At 40.0% G+C, this 22,417-nt stretch overlaps 2 protein-coding genes across 7 annotated transcripts; one reads left to right on the forward strand and one right to left on the reverse strand.

Moving 5' to 3' along the window:
* Positions 1-69: 69 nt before the first annotated feature.
* Positions 70-10,969, reverse strand: adamtsl2 (ADAMTS-like 2). 3 transcript variants are annotated; one of them, XM_047149811.2, is made up of 19 exons: positions 10,769-10,956; positions 8,815-8,917; positions 8,501-8,661; positions 8,267-8,342; positions 7,934-8,036; positions 7,707-7,852; positions 7,410-7,533; positions 7,244-7,324; positions 6,841-7,016; positions 6,079-6,406; positions 5,014-5,359; positions 4,071-4,171; positions 3,826-3,952; positions 3,391-3,604; positions 2,952-3,107; positions 2,588-2,758; positions 2,104-2,280; positions 1,856-2,000; positions 70-1,688 (listed from the first exon to the last, which is right to left on the reverse strand). In XM_047149811.2, the coding sequence occupies exons 2-19, from the start codon at positions 8,914-8,916 to the stop codon at positions 1,567-1,569; spliced, it is 2,856 nt and encodes a 951-aa protein (XP_047005767.1). In that variant the 5' UTR covers position 8,917; positions 10,769-10,956; the 3' UTR covers positions 70-1,566. The 3 variants fall into 3 exon arrangements, with proteins under 3 accessions (XP_047005767.1, XP_017307973.1, XP_047005768.1); XM_017452484.3 differs by having other exon boundaries at positions 8,501-8,643; positions 10,769-10,955; XM_047149812.2 differs by lacking the exons at positions 70-1,688; positions 1,856-2,000; positions 2,104-2,280 and having other exon boundaries at positions 2,659-2,758; positions 2,887-3,107; positions 10,769-10,969.
* mymk (myomaker, myoblast fusion factor) lies at positions 261-21,017 on the forward strand. Of its 4 annotated transcripts, none has more exons than XM_053674338.1 (9): positions 261-389; positions 656-718; positions 15,430-15,565; positions 16,747-16,885; positions 17,378-17,492; positions 17,810-17,958; positions 19,352-19,468; positions 19,932-20,112; positions 20,221-21,017. In XM_053674338.1, coding segments are annotated over exons 3-8 (669 nt in total). In that variant the 5' UTR covers positions 261-389; positions 656-718; positions 15,430-15,563; the 3' UTR covers positions 20,079-20,112; positions 20,221-21,017. The 4 variants fall into 4 exon arrangements, with proteins under 4 accessions (XP_053530313.1, XP_053530310.1, XP_053530312.1 ...); XM_053674335.1 differs by having other exon boundaries at positions 19,932-20,072; positions 20,221-21,016; XM_053674337.1 differs by having other exon boundaries at positions 19,932-21,017.
* The last annotated feature ends 1,400 nt before the right edge of the window (positions 21,018-22,417 follow it).

The raw sequence follows: 22,417 nt of genomic DNA on the forward strand, positions 1-22,417 counted from the left end.
GTAAGATGTGTAAGTACATGAATGAGTGGAGTCGGATAGACTCAGAAAGGATAGAGACACTGGTGGCTTTTCAAAGCACAGGTAATATTTATTTTCATTAGTTTCTTATTATAGAATTACATGCACTAGTGTAGTGGTCAAAAAAAATAGAAAAGATCATTTGTAACCTTGTCATTTTAAAAAATAGATATAAGTTCACTAATATTTCTACATTTTTCTTGTTTTTTCACTTTTTTCATTTTTCACTTTATTTACTCAAGTAAATATATTCACCACAACGACCCTTCAGAGGCTGCAAAGGTTACACACTCCTGTTGGGTCATTTTATTGAACAAGAAGTTGGAAGACTTGTCCATCGTTGATCAGCAAATTAAGCATCAGTGTGTGTTGTAAGTAGACCAGCAGATGGCGTAAGTTGTTTCACTCAGATAGCTGTTCACCACTTTGGCAAAACTAAGGAATGTTGGAATAGCAGTATACATCATATTACAGTCTGTCACATTGAGGGCAGAATGATCTGAATGTTGTTACACTTATTGAGTAACTGCAGTGGTTTCTTTAAATCAACCCAGACAGTTATTTCAATATCTGTCAAAAGTTATTGTGTTTTATTCAAGCCTTCAAAGTAAAAACTGTAATATGCCTGATTTTACAGGATGTGAAAAATACTGCATACTGTTGGATTAGAAATGGAATCGTATTTATCCTACATTGAGAGGTAACAAATTGTGCTTTTTTTCTACAATAAAATTAACGTTTTAATAAAATTGACGTTTATTTTTGATTGTTTCTTTACACTGAGGTAACAGTAATGTATATTATATCAACTGGACTGCCACAAAGGAGCAATATATAAATTGCATACAGTTTAAAATATTACATGTTCAAGTGCCAGGACACAGTCAATACGCAATACGCAATTACACATAATACGTCTCAGGAAAATCAAGTAAAATGGGTGTTTGTTGTTCCCTGCTGTCAAAAACAGCTGCTGATTGCAGAATAATAGTCAGAATGAGTGGAGAACATTGGGATGTTTAACCAAACACCTGCTCTGACTAATAAATAAACAATAGAAAAGCAATGGTCCAGTAACAGTTAAATACGATACCAAGGAAACAGCAGAGTGTTGTAACTAGCAGTAGATGAGCTTGTGTTTAAACGTACAAATCTTCCACCTTAAGTCCAAGGTAATATTCAGTACTGACTATCATCACTGCCAATTTAATGGATCATAAATATGCTCATGCTTTATAATTACGGTCCATGGAGCAATAATCAAAATAATTTAAAGTTTCCTTAATGTATCCCATAGTTGTAGGACTTTGTCATAAAACAGATAATGCTACTAAAATACTGACATCAATAGTAGTTTAATATAGCTAGTTTAAATAAAAAAAAGGGATTTAATGGGTAAACCAAGATATTCTAAGACTCTAGATGTCTGCCACTGTCTGTGGATGCTAGATATTCAATATTTGCCCCCATCATCCCTTTATGAAAGTTTTTGCATATTACCCAATGGTCCTGATTTAAGTGCATTAACTTTTTCCCTTGTGACAAAAACTAGGTGGCACGTTGATTCCTGCACGAATGGCAACAAGCCTTGCTGTAATACCAGTGACTGCAGAGGTTGACTTTAATGGCCAGAGAGCAGTTGGTGCTGGGACGATCTTGGCAGTTGTCATCTGTATGAAATTGAGCCATCAACACACCATATTAGTCAGTTACCTTGTCAAGGAACTACATTTATCTTAGGTATAGCCATTAGTCTAAAGACTGCAAGCAATGTATTAACCAACTTCTGCAAACATGAATGTGCAAGAGCACCAGTCCGTTACTCTTTGAGGTTTACCTGGTGGTTCAGTGGGGCAAGGTTGCAATGCACATGTCTGTTTGTTAACAGGCTTAGTCAGAGGGTCACATCCACGAACAAGTTCTCTTCCTTGGTAGCATTTCACATCCCTCATTCTCACTCCCACACCACACGTCTTGGTGCACTGTAATTTGAGCAACACCCACAGTTGTAATATACCTATATACACTTAATATACGTACGCCAGTTCCCAATTAAAAATATTCAATGAACCATGATGCAGCTACCTCAGACCAAGGTGTTGTATACCACTTGAAGCAAGGTCTCTCGAAGCAAGTGTCCTCATCTCCTGGCCGCTTGCTAGCATCACATTCTTCGTCCTCATGGATTTGAAATTTGCCACCCGTGATGCTGACACATAGCACAGTCCTCCTCTTTATGCCACGTCCACATGTTGTGTTGCACTGAGATGAGAAGTTTTCTTTCAGAAAAGGCTCAGCATACATCTCTGAGTATAACCCATAATGAATCATTTGCCATTTATCTATGCAATTTTGGCTTCCTGGAGTTTCATGAGAATGTCTAAAAGTATTTGTTCCAACTCTGCACAACACCACCTGATTACACTAATGAGCTCTCCATCTTAACAAACAAGGGAAGAAAGAATCTAGGCGGTAACCCACAATTTATGGATATAAACCCAAATTGATGTTTGGACAAAGCCCCAAAACTCATTAGGAAGCTCATTTCACTTAAACTTCAGTTGCTCACCCTTTCCCAATCTTGAGCCAGCCAGTGTGGTGGGCACTCTTTATCTCCACAGGGATGAGTCGCCAATGGTTTGTTCTCTAGTGAACACTGAGATTCAGGTACCACCCGGCCCTCGGGGGTTTTGCAGTACACATGCCGTACCATCTTTCCCTGACCACATGGACCTGAGCACTGGATATAATTTACAAACAATAGACAACAATATTCTATTTGTTCCTGTTGTTGAACAAGATTGTTAAACCATGATAATGAACAAAATACTGCAATGCAACTTAAAGGATCTAAGTGCAATGTGGTACCTCTGAAACATAACAGTGCTGGTAGTTTATGTGTGCCTGCTTGACTGCTCTTCTATGAAGCTTACCGGGCCCCACATGGAGACTGTCCACTGGCGATCACAAGGTGGACCAGTGCAGTTCTTGGATGATGGAGGCTGAGTTGTCTCATCACATGGCCTGCCTTCATCTGAGCACCTGACCTCACGAATCACTAAACCTCTGCGGCCACATTTTGCTGGGCACTGTACAAAAAGAAGGACAACTTTAGTGCGAGGTGTTATCTATACAAATTGCTGTTACTAATCTAAATTTATTTGTGGTCCAACCCAACAAAAAAGGATGACTTTCCTCCAACATTCTCTGAATCATGCAAGCACACAAGTACTGATGTTATGGAAAACAGAATTGTGACTACAGTAGCCTTCTGGATTCAAGAATCATTGAGTAACTTGAGGAAAATAATGGAACAATGGTTTTTCCAATAACAGAAAAAACCAAGCAATACGCAAGTCATTGTTGAACCACCTCTAACCACTCAGCCATTTCCCACTGTGGGCCACAGGTGGGGCTCTTGCATGGCCGGCGCTCTGGAGGGCGCTCTAGCTCAGCATCCGTGCACAGTTCGCTGTACACCGAGCTATCCAAGCCAGGGGCCAGCATCTTCCAGCAACGCACTAGCCGGAACTGAAAACCCTCACCGCATGTCCGTGAGCACTCACTCCAGCTGCTGGCCTCCCACCTGCAGGCATGAAAAGAAGATGTGAAGCCAGAGTGATTGAGCAGCAGTGGCTTTCATTTATAGTTAGTCTCTGTTCAGCTGAGAAACTATTGAAAAAAGAACATAAAATTGTTATTGTACAAATATGATATTCTACATAGCATTTGCCACAGTTGTGTAGTTACATGAAGAGTACCATCTTTGTGCCCTAGTGCTTATTTTAATTAGAATGGCATACATACCTTGGCTGGCAATCCCTTCCAATGCAGAAATCATGCACCGGTTCAGGGCGAGTCAAAGCGTCACAGTAAGAGTCATCCACCTCAACACCATCATATCGTACACACATAGCAAAGGATTTTGTCACACCTATTACCAAAAATAGAAGCAACAAATAACATTTAAATGAAAAATAAAACCCATTAAGCTTGTCCCAGAACCATTTTTTATAATTAAATATGGGTGTGGTGTGTGCCCTAGTTGGTACCTATAGAGCATGTCATGCTGCATGGTTCCTGAGAGGACAGTTTCCAACGATACATATCTGCAGAACTCAATTTGTTCTTTCCGGTAACCTTCTGTTGACTCCTGTGGGGTTGGGATCAGGGAATCAATGGCTGTATCTCAGGCTAGATCACATAACAGCTATTTCATCATATATTATACATTGTATGTGTATTTATTAATGTTGCCATACCATGTGGTAATTTGGTCCCAACTACAGTTTTGATTCTCATTGCCTGAATATCAGACATGGAAAACTGTGATTAAAAAAAAAAATGTATAAAAAGCCCTTGTGATTCCTGTAATCTAAAGCCAAAGGTAAAACCTTTGTGATTCCTGTAAATGTATCTGATTGAATTGGCCTGGTCATGGTGTGATCTTTGCTGCCATTTTCCCATAAATGCCAAAACACCATGAATTATATCTCTCTTACAGACCATCTACCTCACTCTTAGTCTATCTGCCTCTCTCTCATTCCTTGCCTGGGATCTCTTTTCCTTTAAGTGCGTGAAAGGGTGTGTCATGTGATGTGTTTTATGATCTCTGGCAGGGAGGATGCTGAAGTGGTGTTTGGACACCGCAAGAAAGCCAACATGAATTATAAATATGATGGAATGCAATCCCACCAGCCCTCCACTTGGCTGTCTCTCCTCACCACTCTTTGAATGTCTCAAAGAGTGTAAAAAAGCAGGAGACTCCAAGGAGAGTCTAGAGCACATTCCATTCCCTATGAGCTGGACTGTCCCACATGAGCATAGATATGAACATAGCTATCCTGCATATCTTCATGTCTGTAAGAGAGGGCTACAATGCAGATTCTATTAATTACAATACGTGCCACACGTGACCTTGCTGCATTATGTATGGGCTAAAAACTGTTGCAAATATCATTGCCCTAAGCTTTCTAGACCCTGCGACAACTTTACCTGGTGCGATTGGTGCGGCTGCCGTTCCTCAAGCTGGTAATCAGTGTCCTGTTCTGGAAAAGATCTCCTGTGTCATTGCGGCGACGGCTTAGGGAGAACTCAAGAAATGAACCATTGAGGTTCCCTTGCTCTGAGCTGCTGTAGTCCAACTCCGCTGGCTCTGCTTCAGAGATGAGGCTTTCCCCCTCACTAAGAAGCTGATTTGTTGAAATGTTAACATGCAACGTGCAACGTGCAAGAAACATCCTCCATATGAAATTTGCAGAATCCACCATCTCCTCTGCAGGTCTGCTTGCAGGCACAATGCCAGGGGCAACCACTCCACTTGGCCAGCTGCTATTTCCATCTTTACAGACAAAAAGTTATAAAGGACATGCATCATGAATAATGGCATTTCTAATCTGAAGATATGAATGTGACTTGAAAAGAAAGACAGAGAATTAGTGACTGAAATAATATATTACTACAAGCAATCACAAATAGATACTCTCTAAAAATACATTTTCAGACTTTCACAATACTTGAGGTTGACTCAAAAGGCATTACAGAGCATTTTTTCAAAACTGGCATTGGCAATTGAGAGGACCACCTCAGAGTCACTGACTGCCCTCTTTCCCATGTGGTTGTGGTAGCTGGCATTATGTTTAGGTGAGGAACTGTGAAGGCAGAATGGTACCCTACCACAGTTAGAGGACAATAACAGGCTATTGGGCTGTTGCGAAGTTTACACTGAAACGGAACCACAACTCTCTTTTCATTATGAAGTCAACTGGTCCAAGTGAAGACAGGTAATTAACTACTATGCCAGTATGTCAAAACTATATAATGGCTCCTTGAATTTTTTATTCACAATGTTTCATTTTTGTGTGGCTGCTCATGCCAAGGAACATGGAAATTGTTGGGAAATATCCCATACATCAATATGGTGCATAAGTGTAACAGTTAGTTTCATCGCTACTGTATGGTTGAGCAATAGTACGTTGGCAGTTTCAACATTCCCATTTACATCACAGATCACGGTCATCTAGCTTTAATTGATAACCCAATATTATACTTAAATCCTACCTGGATAATGAGGGGGTGTTGGAGCATCCTGATCACAGTCTACAGCAGCTGTGTCCTCATACACTTCATTGGTCTCTTCACCAGGCTTATCCACTGCACCAGGCCCAATGTTCTGCATTCTCCCCTGCTTCCTCTGTGTCTCTGGGACAGCCTTTTCATTCACACTCTCATTGTGGGGTGACACATTGTTGATCTCCATGGAGACTTGGTGGCTGGATCCTCCATCTGTGCCAGTATAGATGGGTGGCTGGGAGACTGGAGTAAGAGGGTCACGCATCACTGTGTACTCGTAGGTTATGTAAGGGTTGCGACCATTCTGGTTCCAAACCTTGGAAGACAGGAGATAAGAAGCAGGCAGATACTAGATGAATTAAAATGGGGAAACACAGGTTCCATAAATGTTTGAATATGTTAAATAAATGTACAAGAATAAACGCTTCTAATGTATTGTCCTTTGCGGTTATTATAACCAACCATTAACAGGAGCTCCACTGTCCATTCAGAAGACACTATGCAAATGCTGCAGCAGTTTTTACCAGTACAAGTCACATACTCATGTGCTTTTGGGGTCATTTCATATGCCAGTACAAGACTGACTTTTGGGACCATTGCTCCAGGGGCAATGTATCACCTTGTTACAGCTTTTTCAGTATGAGCCATGGAGCACCTGTGGCCCACATTAAGTCAAAGGCAGGGTCATCTAGCCAAGTAAGATTACCCAGGGGCCCTTGGCGGCGGGAGGAAGGACCGCAGCTACAGTACCAGAACATTGATGGGCTGATTGATGGGCCCTTTCGCCACGATGTACTCAATCCCCGTCTCATACACATCGGTGGGCCTCCGGTACTTGAAGATGGTGCCTGCCACATGGAAGTTCTGAGGGCTGTCCACCTTGTAGGCGCCATTGAAGAAGAAGTTTCCTGCTTGATCTGTCACAGCTGTAAAACAAAGTTAATTCAAACTTTGCTCAGTCGTAGTGATGCATGTCTGATTGATTGCCCAGTGATAGGTCATGGTAAAAAAAAATTGAAGATAAAGTAAATTGTGTTGTATTTTCATTGCTTTAAAGATGAGAAGAATACCATTACACCTGGCTTGCAAACTATCTTACGCATTATATTATTCATCATTTATATAAAATGTCTCTGGTTTTATAGGTGCACACCTAGTATATCTGCAGACTTCTTTCTCTCAATGATCTGGATGTCCCATGAGCCATCAGGGATCTGGGTAATGAAGGAATATCCTGGAAGAAAGAAAACAAATGTGTTCATAGCTTCATGGCTTCAAGGTGACTTTTTATGCTCAATGAGGCAATTGGGTATCTTTACCAAGGCTGGAAGATCCACGGCGAAAGTTACCAGTTACCCTACTACAGCTGCTCCCATCTCCTTGACACACTCCACACTTATCCAGTGTGTTGGGAGAGAAGAGGATGCCATCACATCCAATAGGCTGCAGAGAGGAATACCACACTGAAACATAACATGTTTCAAAAGCAAGCTATTTGAAAGTTCCATGACTAGATTAATAGAGCGTTGAAGGGGTGTTCCTGAATAATTCTTGTATAGGACTTGCTTATTGGAACAAACTGTTGAGTAACACCATCTTGTGGTCTATGCATTTACCTCACACCTGCCATCTACACAGACTCCTCTGTAATTGCTATACTTGCAGGAAGTTCCATCACGAGCTGGTACCATCAGCTGCCTCTGACCATCTGATGTAGTGCAATGAAGATCACAGGGATTGCTGGAGATGTGAACGTAGTCATCTACAGAATTACAAATGGGGTGTTAATCTTTGAGCTTAAGCATGCATTTGTAAAATTTGGACTAATTCCAATGTCAAGTACCTGGGTAAAGGGGTTTCCAGTGGTAATTCTTTCCATTGAATACCTGAGAGTTAAATGACCAGCACTGCTCCTCTCGGAAACTCCTTCCAGTTGAGGGGCATTCCTGAAAATCACAGACTCAGTCAGTTGAGACTTATCAATGGTCTGTTTGCCATTATCTAATGGGAAGTGAAATGATGGGAAGGTCATTTTCTCAGAGATAGTCCAAGTAGTAAAAGTAGGTGTAATCTGTAGCTCTATTGTGCTGTCAAGTGGGGTGTCTGGATTGTATTTTTGATGTGCAAACACATATTGTGTTTCAAAGGAAAAGCAAGACTGATAGCGTGAACTAACCTTTGTATTACAGAGATGGTACCTTTTTGCACTCCCTGTGCATGTCATGTTGTCCTTACCAGTTGTTGTTCTTTTTCTTTAAATGAAAGAGATGTGTGTGATTAGATTATTTAAATAAAAAATTTCAACATCTGAACATCTCATAATAGAAACCTTTTAAAGTGCATAAAAATCAGTGAGATTACCCAGAAAAATCATCAGACAGTGCTTGAAAATGTTATTTTAATTATTTACCTTTGCTTAAGACAATGTCTCTCCTGAGACATGACGCCCCCTCCACAAGTGCGTGTGCAGGCTGTCCACTTTGCCCATTCCCCCCACCAATAAGTAGTCACCTCTAGTCCGTCTTCCAGACTGTTAGAGGCTACACCCTCATCCTGCCACAAACAAAGATTCTGTTCAGGAAGCAAGTGAAAATTGGAAGCCAGTTTCTATGCTGAATACAACCTTTAACAACTTGTATTCTGCTACAATCATGATTATTTAAGAAATTTGCCGAACTTCACATTGCAGAAATATAATTTTAAAAGATGTGGGCCATTACCAACCTGTACTCTACTTGAGATGTTCCCCAATGAAACAGTCAGTGTTATGAGACCCAGGAGGACCACAGAGCACTCTGCACACTGGGCCCTTGACCAGGTCCTCATCCTGCATGTGGGAAAATGTGGGAAAAGGAAGATGACTGTCTCCAAAACAGCAGCAAAATTAGTTCTATTAAAGGGCACAAGGCAACAAGTCTCAAGGAAGTGACTGTAGACAAGTTTACACTTAACTGTCAGAAGACTCAGTGTTGTACCTAAAGTGTGCTAAAATGCCTGTACTGAATAAATCTTATAATTCCTAGCCTTGACACAGGACAATTGTGGGATGATACGAACTGAATGGGAGCAGGATACTTAATAGGCATACCCGAAACCTGCGAGAGTTATCTGAGAATTTGGAGGAAAAAAACTCATATGCCTACTTTCGATTAACTGCAGTCTCCTCATCAGGCCTGTGCCTCCATTTAGGTTGGTTCCTTAAAATAAGCAAACAGATCGTCTAGCTCAGTTTGCAGTCTGGCTTTTTCTGGCACTAAATATTGGTGACAGGTGTCTTAAACTACCCACAAGAACACCTGGAGTTCATTATCCAGCCCAGACACAGCTGGAGTTCAGCCAGCTCACCAAAACACCCGTCTCCCACAGATCCGTGCAGCAAGCCCACGGCCGCTGAGACAGACCTTCCTCCTCTGAGCGTCCCAGTCCACAGAGGAGTATAAACACAGGATCCCCCGGATCCCCCTCTTGGGCCTCTACTCAGGGGAAGGAGAGGTGTTTTTTTTTCCTGGCAGCAGACAGACAGCAGGACCATTCCCTCAAGGGAGAGGAACTAAGGGAGCAAGCCCTGGCCTGGAGGCTGAAAGAATCAGACTCATCCTTTTTTAGGAGAGTTGCTTGTCACCAGGTTTAGGTCAGTGCTTCCTCATTTTTCAGCACCTTGCTCAATTCTGCAGCCCCAAAGGGTAAAATCAACAGGGCCTTCATTTGTCAATTGAAAGTCATCAAGTAATTGATACAGGCTAAGAGGCAGGGAAGAAGTTTCACATCTCATGGCTACAAAAGAGCAACAAGGGTTTTTTCCTCATAAAATTTATCCACAAAAAAATCACTCGATTGCTCATCTGCATACAGGTACATATGCTGTGTTGTCTAATACAAAGATGAATGTTACTAAATGTATGTCAAAAGATAGAAAAGATTTATGTTTTATGATTTTCTTAAACTTATTTCACTCTTAATGAGTCTGAACACTGCCTGTTGTGTTTTGTAAATAAGTTTTATAGGGTGGAATTTCACAGAGTAACATCCTTTACACTTTAAACTGAATCAATATCTATGGATTTCATACAAAATTGTTTTTCATGTTTTCCTATCACTGAATGGATTGCTGTCTTAAGTTACAAATCACACTCATTTAGCTCCATAAGGGATGAGGAGTGCAGAATCTTGAAATATGTCAAATATTTTCTTTCAACCCTTCAGTAATTTGGTAGTGAAACAAAATAGCACTTCTTTTTTTTGAAACAGTTATCTGAGTTTGGTTTAGGCCGCATACCTTACTAATTCAAATTGTGAAAAATAGCACAGCAATAATTATTAATCATTAATGCAGTGACATACATAGTCATAAATTGTGCATTAATTTAGTTCTTCTGAAAATTTACCCAGTGTTTCTCAATTTCTCAATTAAAAAACATTAACATTAATGCATTTTAGATTAATATCAAATGTGCATACAAAGAAAGCAGCTCACCCTCCAGAAATCCCTGCTCCAACCCAGTGTTTTACATTAGCAAAGCAGTGTTACAGAAATGATAATCCTATTTGTTTGGATTTGTTTTACTGTGGAACAAGTGTCTACTCTGTCTGGTTTAGTTGTCACTTCTCAAAAAGTTCCTCTGTTAATATACATGGGCACACACAAACACAGTCAGTAAATATTTACCCATGTACCTACCTGCAGTCCTTGGGCTGTAGTGGAGCTGAATGGTGGCTGGGCAGTGTGTGGGTGGTGGTGGTGGACGTGTTGTTGTTGATGGTATTAGTCTGTAACAGTGTGCTCTGAGGATGTGTCTTGTGAGGAAGGTAAGGTGTACATCTGCATCCCTCCTCTCACCCCCCTCCTTTCTCTCTCTCCTCTCTCTCTCTCTCTTTCCCTCCCATCCCCGCTGCCATCCACCCGCCCACACTCACTCTCCCCTTCTAGCCAAAAGAGTGGCAGTGCAAGGGAACGCCCACATGAAAAGTACTCTTCCAGCTAGTGCCAAGCTTGAGGGCTGCTACCACTACTGAGCTGTGAAGCACAGCCCTGGCCCCATGAGTCTCTGCCAGACTGGGCTCGGCTCACAGACAGACAGGGAGGAAGTCGTCGTTTCCCACAGATCAACATCCCTCCCCTCCTTCCCTGGCCCTTGAACACCCTTTCGCATCACAGCAGTCCATTCTCAACCCCCTTTTCTTGGCCTCTCAGTTTCATATCAGGCTCTTCCCAGCCTCCTGCTAACATTTAATCTGTATGCTACCCATAACCATGGCTGTTCCCCTCCAGATAGACCCATTCATTACACCTGGCCACATGACTGGAGTGCAGAAGGAGTCCATTCATTATAAGCCAGCAGAGATGACTGAAAAGCCTGAAGAGATGAAAGTTAATGAAGTTAAAGTGATAGCAAAATATCCTTGGTATATACCAGATGTAAACATATGCAAACTGAAGTACAAAAATAAATCCAAAAAGTCCATGTGCATATATCAGATTAATATATAATGAGTATCATGTACCAAGTAATTTATTACATGTACAACACAGAAAAAACAATGAGCATGAGTGAGATGGAGGGAGAGAGGGCTTGGCCAGTCGAGGCTGATAACTGAGACCACCGTGCCTGTGTGTGACGCATATATGAAGACCACATGTTCTCTTGGTTGCCCCTGCATCTGCTCTGTGCATTAGGGACGCTCTGCTACACTAAAAGCTCAATCAAGCACAGTTCTCAGACCGCAGATCTGTATGGTGATAGACATAGTTCAGGAGATTTGCACAGTCTGCAAGTCTGGAGAAATGGTCGCTCTTTTAAAACCCCAAAATTACGAGGTCGCAAACACGTGGAGTGTGTGGGTCTGTGTGTGTGTGTGTGTGTGTGTGTGTGTGTGTGTGTGTGTGTGTGTGTGTGATTCCTGAACTGTGAAAGTGAGGTCTTGTGAAGTACAAATGCTCTTTGGACCTTTTGGTTATAAACACACAACAGGAAATACAAGAGTTTTCTTCAACCATAATGTGAGTAGTTGTTGGGTTGGGAAATCTCAGATACACAGCTCATCTATTCTACTCTGTTTCATTAAGCTAATACTTCTTAAACAAAAACACAAAGTATAAGCTAACTAAATGTATCATCATTTGATGAAGAACATTGTCGGAAATGTGTGGGCAAGAAACGGTCCTTCTAATCTGACCTGTGGTTTTTATCCTATCTAATATACCACACATCTACTCTGCTAGCCATCAAATCAACCATTCCACTCACATTAGAGCGTGCTGTGAGAAGTAAATTCCACTGTGACTGTTAAGCTGGCGCTTTGGAGTATACACAAATGAATATTGTTTGTATTCGGAAGTATACGTGAAATCTTATTGACATCACATAGGCTTTTCAGCAATTTGTAGTGTTTACGCTGAGAAAATTACAAAGGATGTTAATTCTCTTATAAAAATATCAGCAGCTTCCAATCAATCATGGAAGTGCTTCTTTTGCAATGGCTATTACAATCATAATATAAAATACGAATATAAAATCACAATATAAAAAACATACCTAAGAACCGTAATACCTTCTACATAGACTCCAGAAAAGAGATTTTTTTTTTAATTCTGTCTGCTGTAACCTTTTTGTCTACATATCAGAGGTGCCAACATCTGCAGTAGCATTTATGATTTTTGACCCCTTGCTACAGCAAAACAGCAATCAGCTGAAAACTACATTTTTCTGCTTTTTCAGATACTGCAGCAATCAGACTAAATGCATATAAAATTCACCCAGCTGAAAAGGGCAATTTGCTGATGGCAAAAGGACATGGGACATGGAAAAACAGGCATTTCTCTGGTAGCAGAAAATTTCCCTTTGTGCTGACTTTATCTAACTGAGCTCTGGCCTGTGAATTCACAAAGTTTTGTGAATTAGCAATTTTGTTAGCAATTTTGGCACTTCTGATATATTTTTTAAACACTCAACCCTTGAATAGTTTTATTTAGATAAACATACACAATTTCTGTTATTATCCTTAATAAAAATTACATAATAACTAAATTGATTCAAACAAAAGACACATGGCTAGCCACTCCTCTTATGAAAAGTTTACCTCTAGGGTTTAATTTCATTCAAAATACCGAAACAATGTATAGCATTTATTTGACGCATGTTATGTGTCACGGATTTCCCCTCAATTTCAACAGCCTGTAGTGCAACAACACCCACTTCCGGGGTTGTCTGTAACTTTGTTTACTTTCGACATGTGTGTTGTGTTATAGTTTATGTCTTGTCTCTGCCCCTGTCTTGCCCCTGCCCCCGTCTTGTTATTGGTTGTCTCCCTCACGTGTCATCATTATTCACAGCTTTTTTGTTTTACCGTTGATTTCTTTAATTATTTAAACCCCTCGTGTATCTTTGCTCGAGGCATAGTATTGGATGTCTGTACCATACCAAGCCGTTTATCATTGTTCATGGTTTTGGATCCTATTTAGTTCCACACGTTTATCTCACCTTTTGCTTGTTTTTACTATGATTGGTCTACACTTTTTGGATTTGACTGCCCACCTCTTAATAAAGCTCTTAACTGCAATTGCATCCATCTGAAACCCCATTACACGACAGAATACGTCGCCTACAGCAGGAAAGCGAAGGGAGCGTCATGCTGGGATATTCACACCTGGATGTCCTGGCTCCCTTGGAGGGCTTTGAAAGCCCTTTCAAGGAATTTTTTCTCCAGTGCCACCCCAAGCCCAAGAAGAGACAGTGGCTCATGTTCCTTTTATCCTGGTTCGTCAGTCCGGCTCGCCAATGCATGGAGCTCCTAATCCCCACAGACAAATTCTGCCTGGGAAGTGTGGCGGAGTTCATCTGCATCATGAGGATGATCTATGACAAGGCAGACTTTAAATTTAATTTTGAGAACTTTTTGGGGAGGGGCAATCTGACGGATGCAACCTGCGAGGCCGTTCACCACCCACTATCAGGTGGGATCCCCTGCAGAGCTCCAGCTGGAGGTCAATGAGGTGACATCATCTCCAGAGCTACAGTTTGAGATCCACGAGGTGGTCTTCCCTGCAGAGCTCCAGCCGGAGGTCAACGTGGTGACCTCATCTCCAGATTTCCAGCTGGAGGTCAACGTGGGGACCTCATCTCCAGATTTCCAGCCTGAGACCCACGAAGAGGTCTCCCCTGCAGAAATCCAGCCAGAGGTCAATGTGACGACCTCATCTCCTGAGCCACAGTATGAGACCCACAAGTTGGCCTTCCCTGTAGAGCTCCAGCTGGAGGTCAACGTGTTGACCTCATCTCCTGAGCCCCAGTGTGAGACAAATGAAGTGGTCTATCCAGCCATGTTACTGATAGAGGTCAATGAGGCGACCTCCCAGGTTCCGTTCCAGTTAGAGGTTGACAGCACAGCCTACCAAGTCCTTTTCATGCCAGAGGGCCAGGACTGCCGGGGGGGAGTGTTTTCAGGTGGTTCGTGAGAAGTGCCCTTGGGGGGGAGTCATGGATTTCCCCTACTTTCGATATATTTATTTTGTTATGGTTTATGTCTTGTCTCTGCCCTGTCTTGTTATTGGTTGTCTCCTTCACGTGTCATTATTCACAGCTGTTTTTGTTTTACCATTGATTTCGTTACTTATTTAAACCCCTCGTGAATCTTTGTTTGAAGGGAAGTATTGAGTGTCTGTACTGTACCAAGCCATTTTATCTCGTCCATTGATTCATGGTTTTTGATCCTGTTTAGTTCTCATGTTTATTGATTCTTGTTTAGCCTAGTTCATCCTGTTTGCCGTTCGCCCGACCTTTTGCTTGTTGTTGACTATGATTGTTCTACACGTTTTGGATTTATCTGCCTGCCTCTTAATAAAGCTCTTAACTGCAATTGCATCTGTCTCAAACCCTATTACATGACATCATGTTAAATCCATACACAAATAATAGTCATTTAAAACATGATGAAATTTCACATGTATGAAAAAACAATAGTTTAATTTTTTTAATCAGTTTATCAAAAACAGTTTAACATATGATACATATTCCTGAATGCAAAATCTACTTTTATTTGAAAATGAGTTAACATTGAAATACAGGTTATATGAATTAAGTAAAAAAAAAAAAGAAAAAAAAAATTTAAAGTGAAAGTCCTGATGCTGCAGTTTCAGCTTGTGACCTATGACCCCACACAACACTTGCTATTCTCTTTGATCAAAGAGAAAAGCAGAACAGAGAAAGCTCAAAACAAAACAATCCTGTCAATAGGCTTCAAAATCCAAGCTACTTACTTGAGAGATAGATTTAGAAAGTTGCTTAGGGAATGTGAGGCGTGGACTATACACCCTCTTAACACTGTACTCTTTGTATCCCAAAGGCAGGTGTGACAGCTGAGTGCAGAGGAGTAGAGGGCAACTGCAAGGAACTATGAAGGCCATAGCTGTATATGCTCTCTTGAAGTGACAAAATTAGAAATCTTCATGCTGATGGGAATTCCTGTGTGGAAGCAGAATGTGAGTCTTATGAAAAATACAAAACTTCTAAATTAAGAAGACTAAAGGGACTTGACAGCACAGTGTGTCGGGATGTGGTTTTAATAATTTGGCATAGTTAAACAATTTGAAATGCAGTAATTAGGACTTGTAGTAATATTTCATTTTATGACATTTTAGACATTTTATGTCTTGGGATGCTGAATTAACAAATACTTATTTTAGCGTTCTCTAATCAAGAATGGAGGTTGATATGAATCAATTTGTCAGATTGGGAAACATTTTGAGCTTTGAATAAATGGTATAATCAATAGGATTGTAGACAAACCACTGTAGTGGCAGCACATGTCTGCTGTTATGGACTGAAAATATGCCCTGTGAGGATGATTCAACCACATAAAATCTAGACAGGTAAAAAATATGAACCTCCCTTCACTGTTCATCTAAAGTTAAGAAAGATTTCTGTGTAGATAGGCTGGAGTTCATAAGACTCTACCATCTTGCTTCCCTAAACAAATCACATTCTTTACACCCTTCGAACCACATTCACGTCAATAGAGCAGCAGTGACGCATACAGGTGCTGTGGATTACTCTTGCGCGGCCAACGTCAATAAGCCAAAAGAAACAGTTGTTTCTATAGTCACTGCTGAGGATTGATTCACGCATAAGGATCAACATGACTAAGACTGACCAATGAAGAAGAAAAACGTTAAGGAATTCATTTTGAAGCTAACCCTTAACCATGAAGTAGCCTTGGAATGTTTGGTGTGGAGCACCTGAATGAAGTTTTGACAGTGTTAAGATGCTGTCTCAAAAATGTCTCAAGATGTGTTACCACAAATGGCTTTGCTTGGTGTCACTCTTTCCTACTTTCTACAATTTCAAAAATGTATGACATAGTGGGAGCACGGGACTGTGTGGCCTCTCAAACTGCTGTACACCAACAGCTGTTCTGATGATGATAGGACACAGGAAGGCCCTTATGCTGCTCTCTGAGCCATTTAAATTTTAAAGATCCTCTGAAGAGTCAGCTGTAGGCCTGTGAGTGTGTGTGTGTGTGTATGTGTGTGTGTGTGCAGAGGGACAACTCTCCACTCTCTGCCACTTCTCTAGATTTGTTGGCTTGGGAAATTCACATGCAAAAAGTCTCCTGAGTGTTCTTTAACTCGGTTCAGAGATTCACAGGGTGCTTTACATCCAGGAAAATGGGAGCCTTTATTGCTAAGATGTTGTTGCCTACCATCAGCAGTTTGGTGTTTCTGCCTGCAGCCAGTGTTGCCGCAAAGAGAGGCTTCCACATGGAGGCCATGGTCTACTTCTTTACAATGTTCTTCACATCGGTAAGAGACCTGTAGGCATTACTCTTATTAATTTTACAGTATTTTTTAACAGTACCTTTTTTCTTCAAACTGTAAAATATAAGTTGTAGCAATTAGTAACAACTAATTCTTGTCATGCTAAAGAGTATAAATGATTTTTTTCATGTATTAACTCTAAAAGACATCTTTTTAGACAGCCTAGAACAGTGACAGCGCATGAACATGGCATATTTGTCTTGAAGTGCATCTGCATGTATTAGTATATATTCCACATAAATGGCCATTAAGATTTTAATTAAATTTAATTAAAGAGTAATTAAACATTGTAATGATGGCCATCGCTGTTTGAATGTGATAACATAGTGTTCTACAATTCTTGTCTAACTAATTCTTGGGTTTCAGCACTGCAGGTTTTATATGTTCCTTTGTCTAACACTCTAACACTGTATTTGGATTTATGGAATAAAGACATAAGTTCTTGTACAATTTTTTAAAAGACTTTCTATGTTTTAGATCTATCATGCGTGCGATGGACCAGGCCTGTCAGTTCTGTGTTTCATGAAATATGAGATTTTGGAGTATTTCAGCGTTTATGGTACATCAATCTCTATATGGGTTACATTATTAGGTAAGTCTAAAGGTCTCAGGACCTGAAATACTTTTTTTTTGTAATGGATTTAAAATGTTGAATACATTTATGCAAACGATTTTGATTACATATATTAGATAATAATTGGTAACTGTTAAGTTTGGAACTGTAGACTGTATGAGTATTTCAAAAGTCGTACAGTTTTCCAGAATCTAGCAAACTGCTCCAACTGCAGTGGACAGTGAATATTAATTTTTGAGAGTCATGCTAACAATATGACATGTGTTTATGTCTGGGATTCCAGCATGTCGTGTGAATAGTGTGTACTCATTTTCTTTTCTTCTATGCTCATACAGCTCTGGGAGATTTTGAAGAGCCCAAGCGCTCCACGCTCACCATGTTTGGAGTGCTTACCTCTGCTGTGAGGATATACCAGGACCGCTGGGGCTATGGCATCTACTCTGGCCCCATTGGCACAGCTGTGCTCATGATCACAGTCAAATGGGTGAGAGAGAGAAAGGAACAATTGCAGAAGTTGCTCATGAGCTTAGAAACATAGTATCATGTGATAGGAGCTGCAAATGTGGAACCATTTTTTCGATTCAAGTTGATGAGAATGATAATGAAATTACTGGAGACCTTTATGAGGGGTCATTCCATCTTAAGTGGTCCAATGCAGGCTGCTCGACTGTTTTAATTTTCCAAAAAATTTTTTTAATGATTATCTGTAGGTATTGGCATTGCAAAATCACCAGATAAAAAAAAATTACTTGGTTTAACTATGATGGCCATGTTTGTGTCATGGCACACAACAAATTTTGGTTATACAGCTGTTTACATAAACCTCAATATCTCGGCTCTGGATGGGTCTAGCTCCTTGGACCAAAAACTGGTCTCTACAGCGCATTACAAGGTTCAAGGGCATATATAAACATTTTGCACATTTATGTTTCTTAGACTTAGAACTTAAGTCCAATTGTAATGTTCAAGATTGCTCATAGTTTCACTCTTAGGGTCAATAATGGGAAGGGTTCAGGTCTCAGTCATAATTTTTTAGGGGGTGTCTAGACAAGTATAGTGTGCATGCAGAACATTTTAGGTTTGAGAATTTTTTTAAAATTCCCCTCATTTTCCAGTTGAATATCTCAGGTGGGGACCAGATACGAACCTGAAATATTCACAGAAACAAGTCCTCTATGGTAGCATTCTGCTGTAAAAATGTGTGAAGTTGAGACTGGAACTAAACGCTATAGAACAGTGGACATCGAGGGCCAGATTTGAAGAACCAGCCTGATCTATCATGTTGGAACAGTTGTATAGCTGGTATACATGAATAGATTCTATCCAAATATGGAATTACAAGTGTTCAGTTTGATATTTTACAAATGAACACTGTCATAAACAGAGCTGTGATGTGCTCCTGTGATAAAAGCAGTAAGTGAATTCTGAGCTGAAGTCACTTTCTACTTTGTTCCTTTGTTAAAAAAAAAACAACAACAAAAAAAAAAAATGGTGGTTTTGCAATGCCAATACATAGAGGTAATCACTCAAAAAAGATAGAAAAAATAAAATTGGTCAAGCAACCAACTTGAGTTGACATGTACTTGACTGAGTACATGTCAAATATTTGCAGATACTCAGGTTTTTAACAGCAAAAAAAAGAGAAGTTAATAAATTGGCTAAAAACTAACCAGGTTTATTTTGAGGGAAAATATTTCTAAAAAAACAACAAAAAATTCATTACACAATACATTCATCAAAAAAGCAGACCTTATGACAGCTATAACTGCTGCAGACACTTTCTTTATTCAAGCAGTCACTTTTTCCAGGCGTTGCTCTCAAAGATACTCCACCATGAAATTGCAATTATAACAAACTTTGTCCTGTTTTCGCTCCAGTTACAAAAAATGAAAGAGAAGAAGGGCCTGTACCCAGACAAAAGTGTGTACACTCAGCAAGTGGGACCGGGATGCTGCTTTGGAGCCCTGGCTTTGATGCTTCGCTTCTATTTTGAGGTAATAAATATTAACGCTTGCTGTTTTTCTATTAAGGCAGAGGCTCTCAATGTGGGGTCCGTGAAGCATAGCAAGGGGGACTGTGATTTTTTATTTTGTTACATTGTTAGAAGTCACAACTCACCATAACCAAAGTTGTGTTTATTATTGTGTTCATTATGAATGGTCACTTGAATTAAATGGGCTCAATCCAAGCCTTAATAAATGAAAAACAAGTAGGCCAAGTGTCAGCTTGGACCAGTTGTGTTCTGTCTATGGAAAGGTCGGAAATAAAAAGCTCTATGTCTCCAATATATACCCAGAATATTATTGTTCACATTTTAATAATATTTCAATACTTCATCAAGCAGAATAAATCTGTGCTGAGGGGGTACGTGGAATTATTAACTGAAAACGTTTAAGAACACACGTATTGATATATTGTAATTCTGCGCTCCAAATGACCTCCCTTTTGTTTGTACAGGAGTGGGACTATGCTTACGTGCACAGTTTTTACCACCTGTCATTGGCTGTGTCCTTCGTACTTCTGCTGCCAAAGAAGAACCGCTATGCAGGGACAGGGCGCAATGCAGCCAAACTCAACTGCTACACACTCTGCTGCTGTGTATGAAGTCCCTTTATGATGACACTCATTTCTTGTAGCGGTAGGGCTAGAAAGCATGGTGTTAGTTAAATAGTAGTGCACAAAATATTAATTCGCTGAGCATTAACTACAGAATCCTAAACTGTTTTTCTGACTGGTTTGATCACAGACATCCCAACCTTCAGTAAAAGCGAATGCTCGATCCATTTGGACGACACCACAAAAGCCATGGATGCGGGCATGCAGTCCTGGCCTTCCATTTCGCCACTCGGTTACAATGTAACACGGAAAGATGTCTGCTACCAGCAATTCAACAGTGTGGCCAGTTATATGACCTTCAGGCAAGCCAAGAATGTGTGGGCCAACATAGTCATTCAGCACAACACAGATTTTAATGTTGAAAGATGCCCTTGTAAAGTTTGGAGCAAAAGGCTACTAAAGGCTTAGCCTCCAAATGTGTAGACATATGAAGTGGTTGTATAAAACCAAGTAGTCATAGGGTTACTAAGACGGCTGACGTCCAGCTGGAAAGTTTACGAGTCGCGAAACATAGCAGACATTTTATTTCTCCAGAATGAATAAATTGTCTTTTAAGATGTACCTCAGGAGAGATTGCTTGTCTACATTTCTCTAAGAGAAATGGCCATTAAATGCAGTTAAAAATGCTGAAAAATACCAGAACTAAAAAAACCCCCAACCAAATCTTATTCTTCATATTTATTGTCATGTCATTTGGTACATCAGCCATCTGAACACAGCTGAAATAAACTAAAATGTTCCAGGAACAAGAAGAAAACAATCATTCTGATGTGTCTTGCAGCAGGTGGAAAGTAGTGTGTTTATTCCAGTGTACTGACCGTTTTTTTCCCTTTGAAATTTATGATGTAGTTATGCCAACAACTGTGTAAATATATTTATTTTTTTGTAATACCAATACTAGTTGAAGGTTGTAATTTCATTATTTTTTATAATAAAAATGATCATTTGCATTGGACATTTTTTACTATTTGTCTTTTGTTTCATGTGCTAAGTTCTCAGGACAATTAATCTACATAATCTTCAAAGTTTATAGCAAAGAAACCTTAGCAGTTATCCCCTTCATTCTTTGTCATGTGTCAAATTTCCATCCATTTAGGCTCAATCCATCAGCCTACCTCTAACCTTATCCAAAAATTACAAACGCACGCGACATGTTTTAGACAAAACAGTCTCCTGCCAAACGTGAATGAAATTTTGGTCCGCAAAGCATTTTTTGACTGTGGGCCAGGCCACTGGCTCATGTGCCCTGAGAAAGGTGTTTTTGTCTGGGGGAAAGCTGCCAGCTCCTGTCTATCCTGGCTGCAAGTCCTGATTCTGCCAAAAAGAGTAACCTGACGCTTTTATTACGCTAGTGTGAAGCACTTTTGAGCTCTTTTATGACTACTGTCTGTTCAAAACCACTTTGTTTGTGGTTTAGGCCCTCACACATGCACTACTGTGTAAAAGTCTACAATTCATTTATATACATTTTGACTTACATTCCTATTTTAAGCTTAACTAATGCATTTAAGCTTAAAATAGGAATGTAAGACAAAGTGTGTTAGTTGAAAATAATTATTATTTATTTTCCAAACATATATATATATATATATATATATATATATATATATATATATATATAAGAAAATCAACAAGAAATGTTTGTATTTTGTTAAATAATAGAATAATGTAATAGATCATATTTTTGATAAAAAAAGGATAATCTTCACGGCAGTCTGGGATTATATCTTAGGGACAGAACTGTAGTGAGATCTCCAAGAAGCTTGCAATGACCTACAAGACAAAACCAGATCTTAAAAAAAAAAAACTACACAACCGTGTATTTATACCGCTTTAAACGCAAAGGCAAATTATGAATTGGTTCCTTTGTAATGGTTGTTTTACTGTTTACTGTACTGCATAGTTTGTCTAAACTCCACCAAGCTCACAAAGGTTCAATCGTCTATCTATAACCCCTCAATCCTTTTAGCGGTCCTTCTTATCACAATTTCACCACACATTTGATGGTGGCATGAGTCACACTCTGGGTGACAACTTGAATTTGATACCATCTGATGGGTACACCTGCTTGAAGCACAAGATGGAGACTTGAGCTGGCAGACTGGATGCACTGAGCTGGAACAGTTCTTAAGCTTTGCAACCCAAAAGCCAGAGCTTTCATCCATGCCTTAATTGACTATCATAGAAGATTATTCATGTTAGCCTCTGATGAATGCACTTATGTACTTCTCTATCCTAGTTTGAAATATTTTGGACAGTGAAAAGCCTTCACTTAACTTAATCCTGCTATGTCTGTTTAAATGAAGCTATTTTTGTTGGGATCTGGC

Source organism: Ictalurus punctatus, chromosome 22, assembly GCF_001660625.3.
Source record: "Ictalurus punctatus breed USDA103 chromosome 22, Coco_2.0, whole genome shotgun sequence".
Taxonomy (NCBI): Eukaryota; Metazoa; Chordata; class Actinopteri; order Siluriformes; family Ictaluridae; genus Ictalurus; species Ictalurus punctatus.

Coding starts and splice junctions, on each gene's coding strand:
- mymk (XM_053674335.1), top strand. Junction 17,959..19,351: donor TCATGATCACAGTCAAATGG/GTGAGAGAGAGA, acceptor TTTTCGCTCCAG/TTACAAAAAATGAAAGAGAA. Junction 19,469..19,931: donor TGCTTCGCTTCTATTTTGAG/GTAATAAATATT, acceptor TTGTTTGTACAG/GAGTGGGACTATGCTTACGT.
- adamtsl2 (XM_047149811.2), bottom strand. CDS start 8,916: ATGAGGACCTGGTCAAGGGCCCAGTGTGCAGAGTGCTCTGTGGTCCTC. Junction 8,037..8,266: donor ACCATCTCTGTAATACAAAG/GTTAGTTCACGC, acceptor TGTGATTTTCAG/GAATGCCCCTCAACTGGAAG. Junction 1,689..1,855: donor TTGCCCCACTGAACCACCAG/GTAAACCTCAAA, acceptor AATTTCATACAG/ATGACAACTGCCAAGATCGT.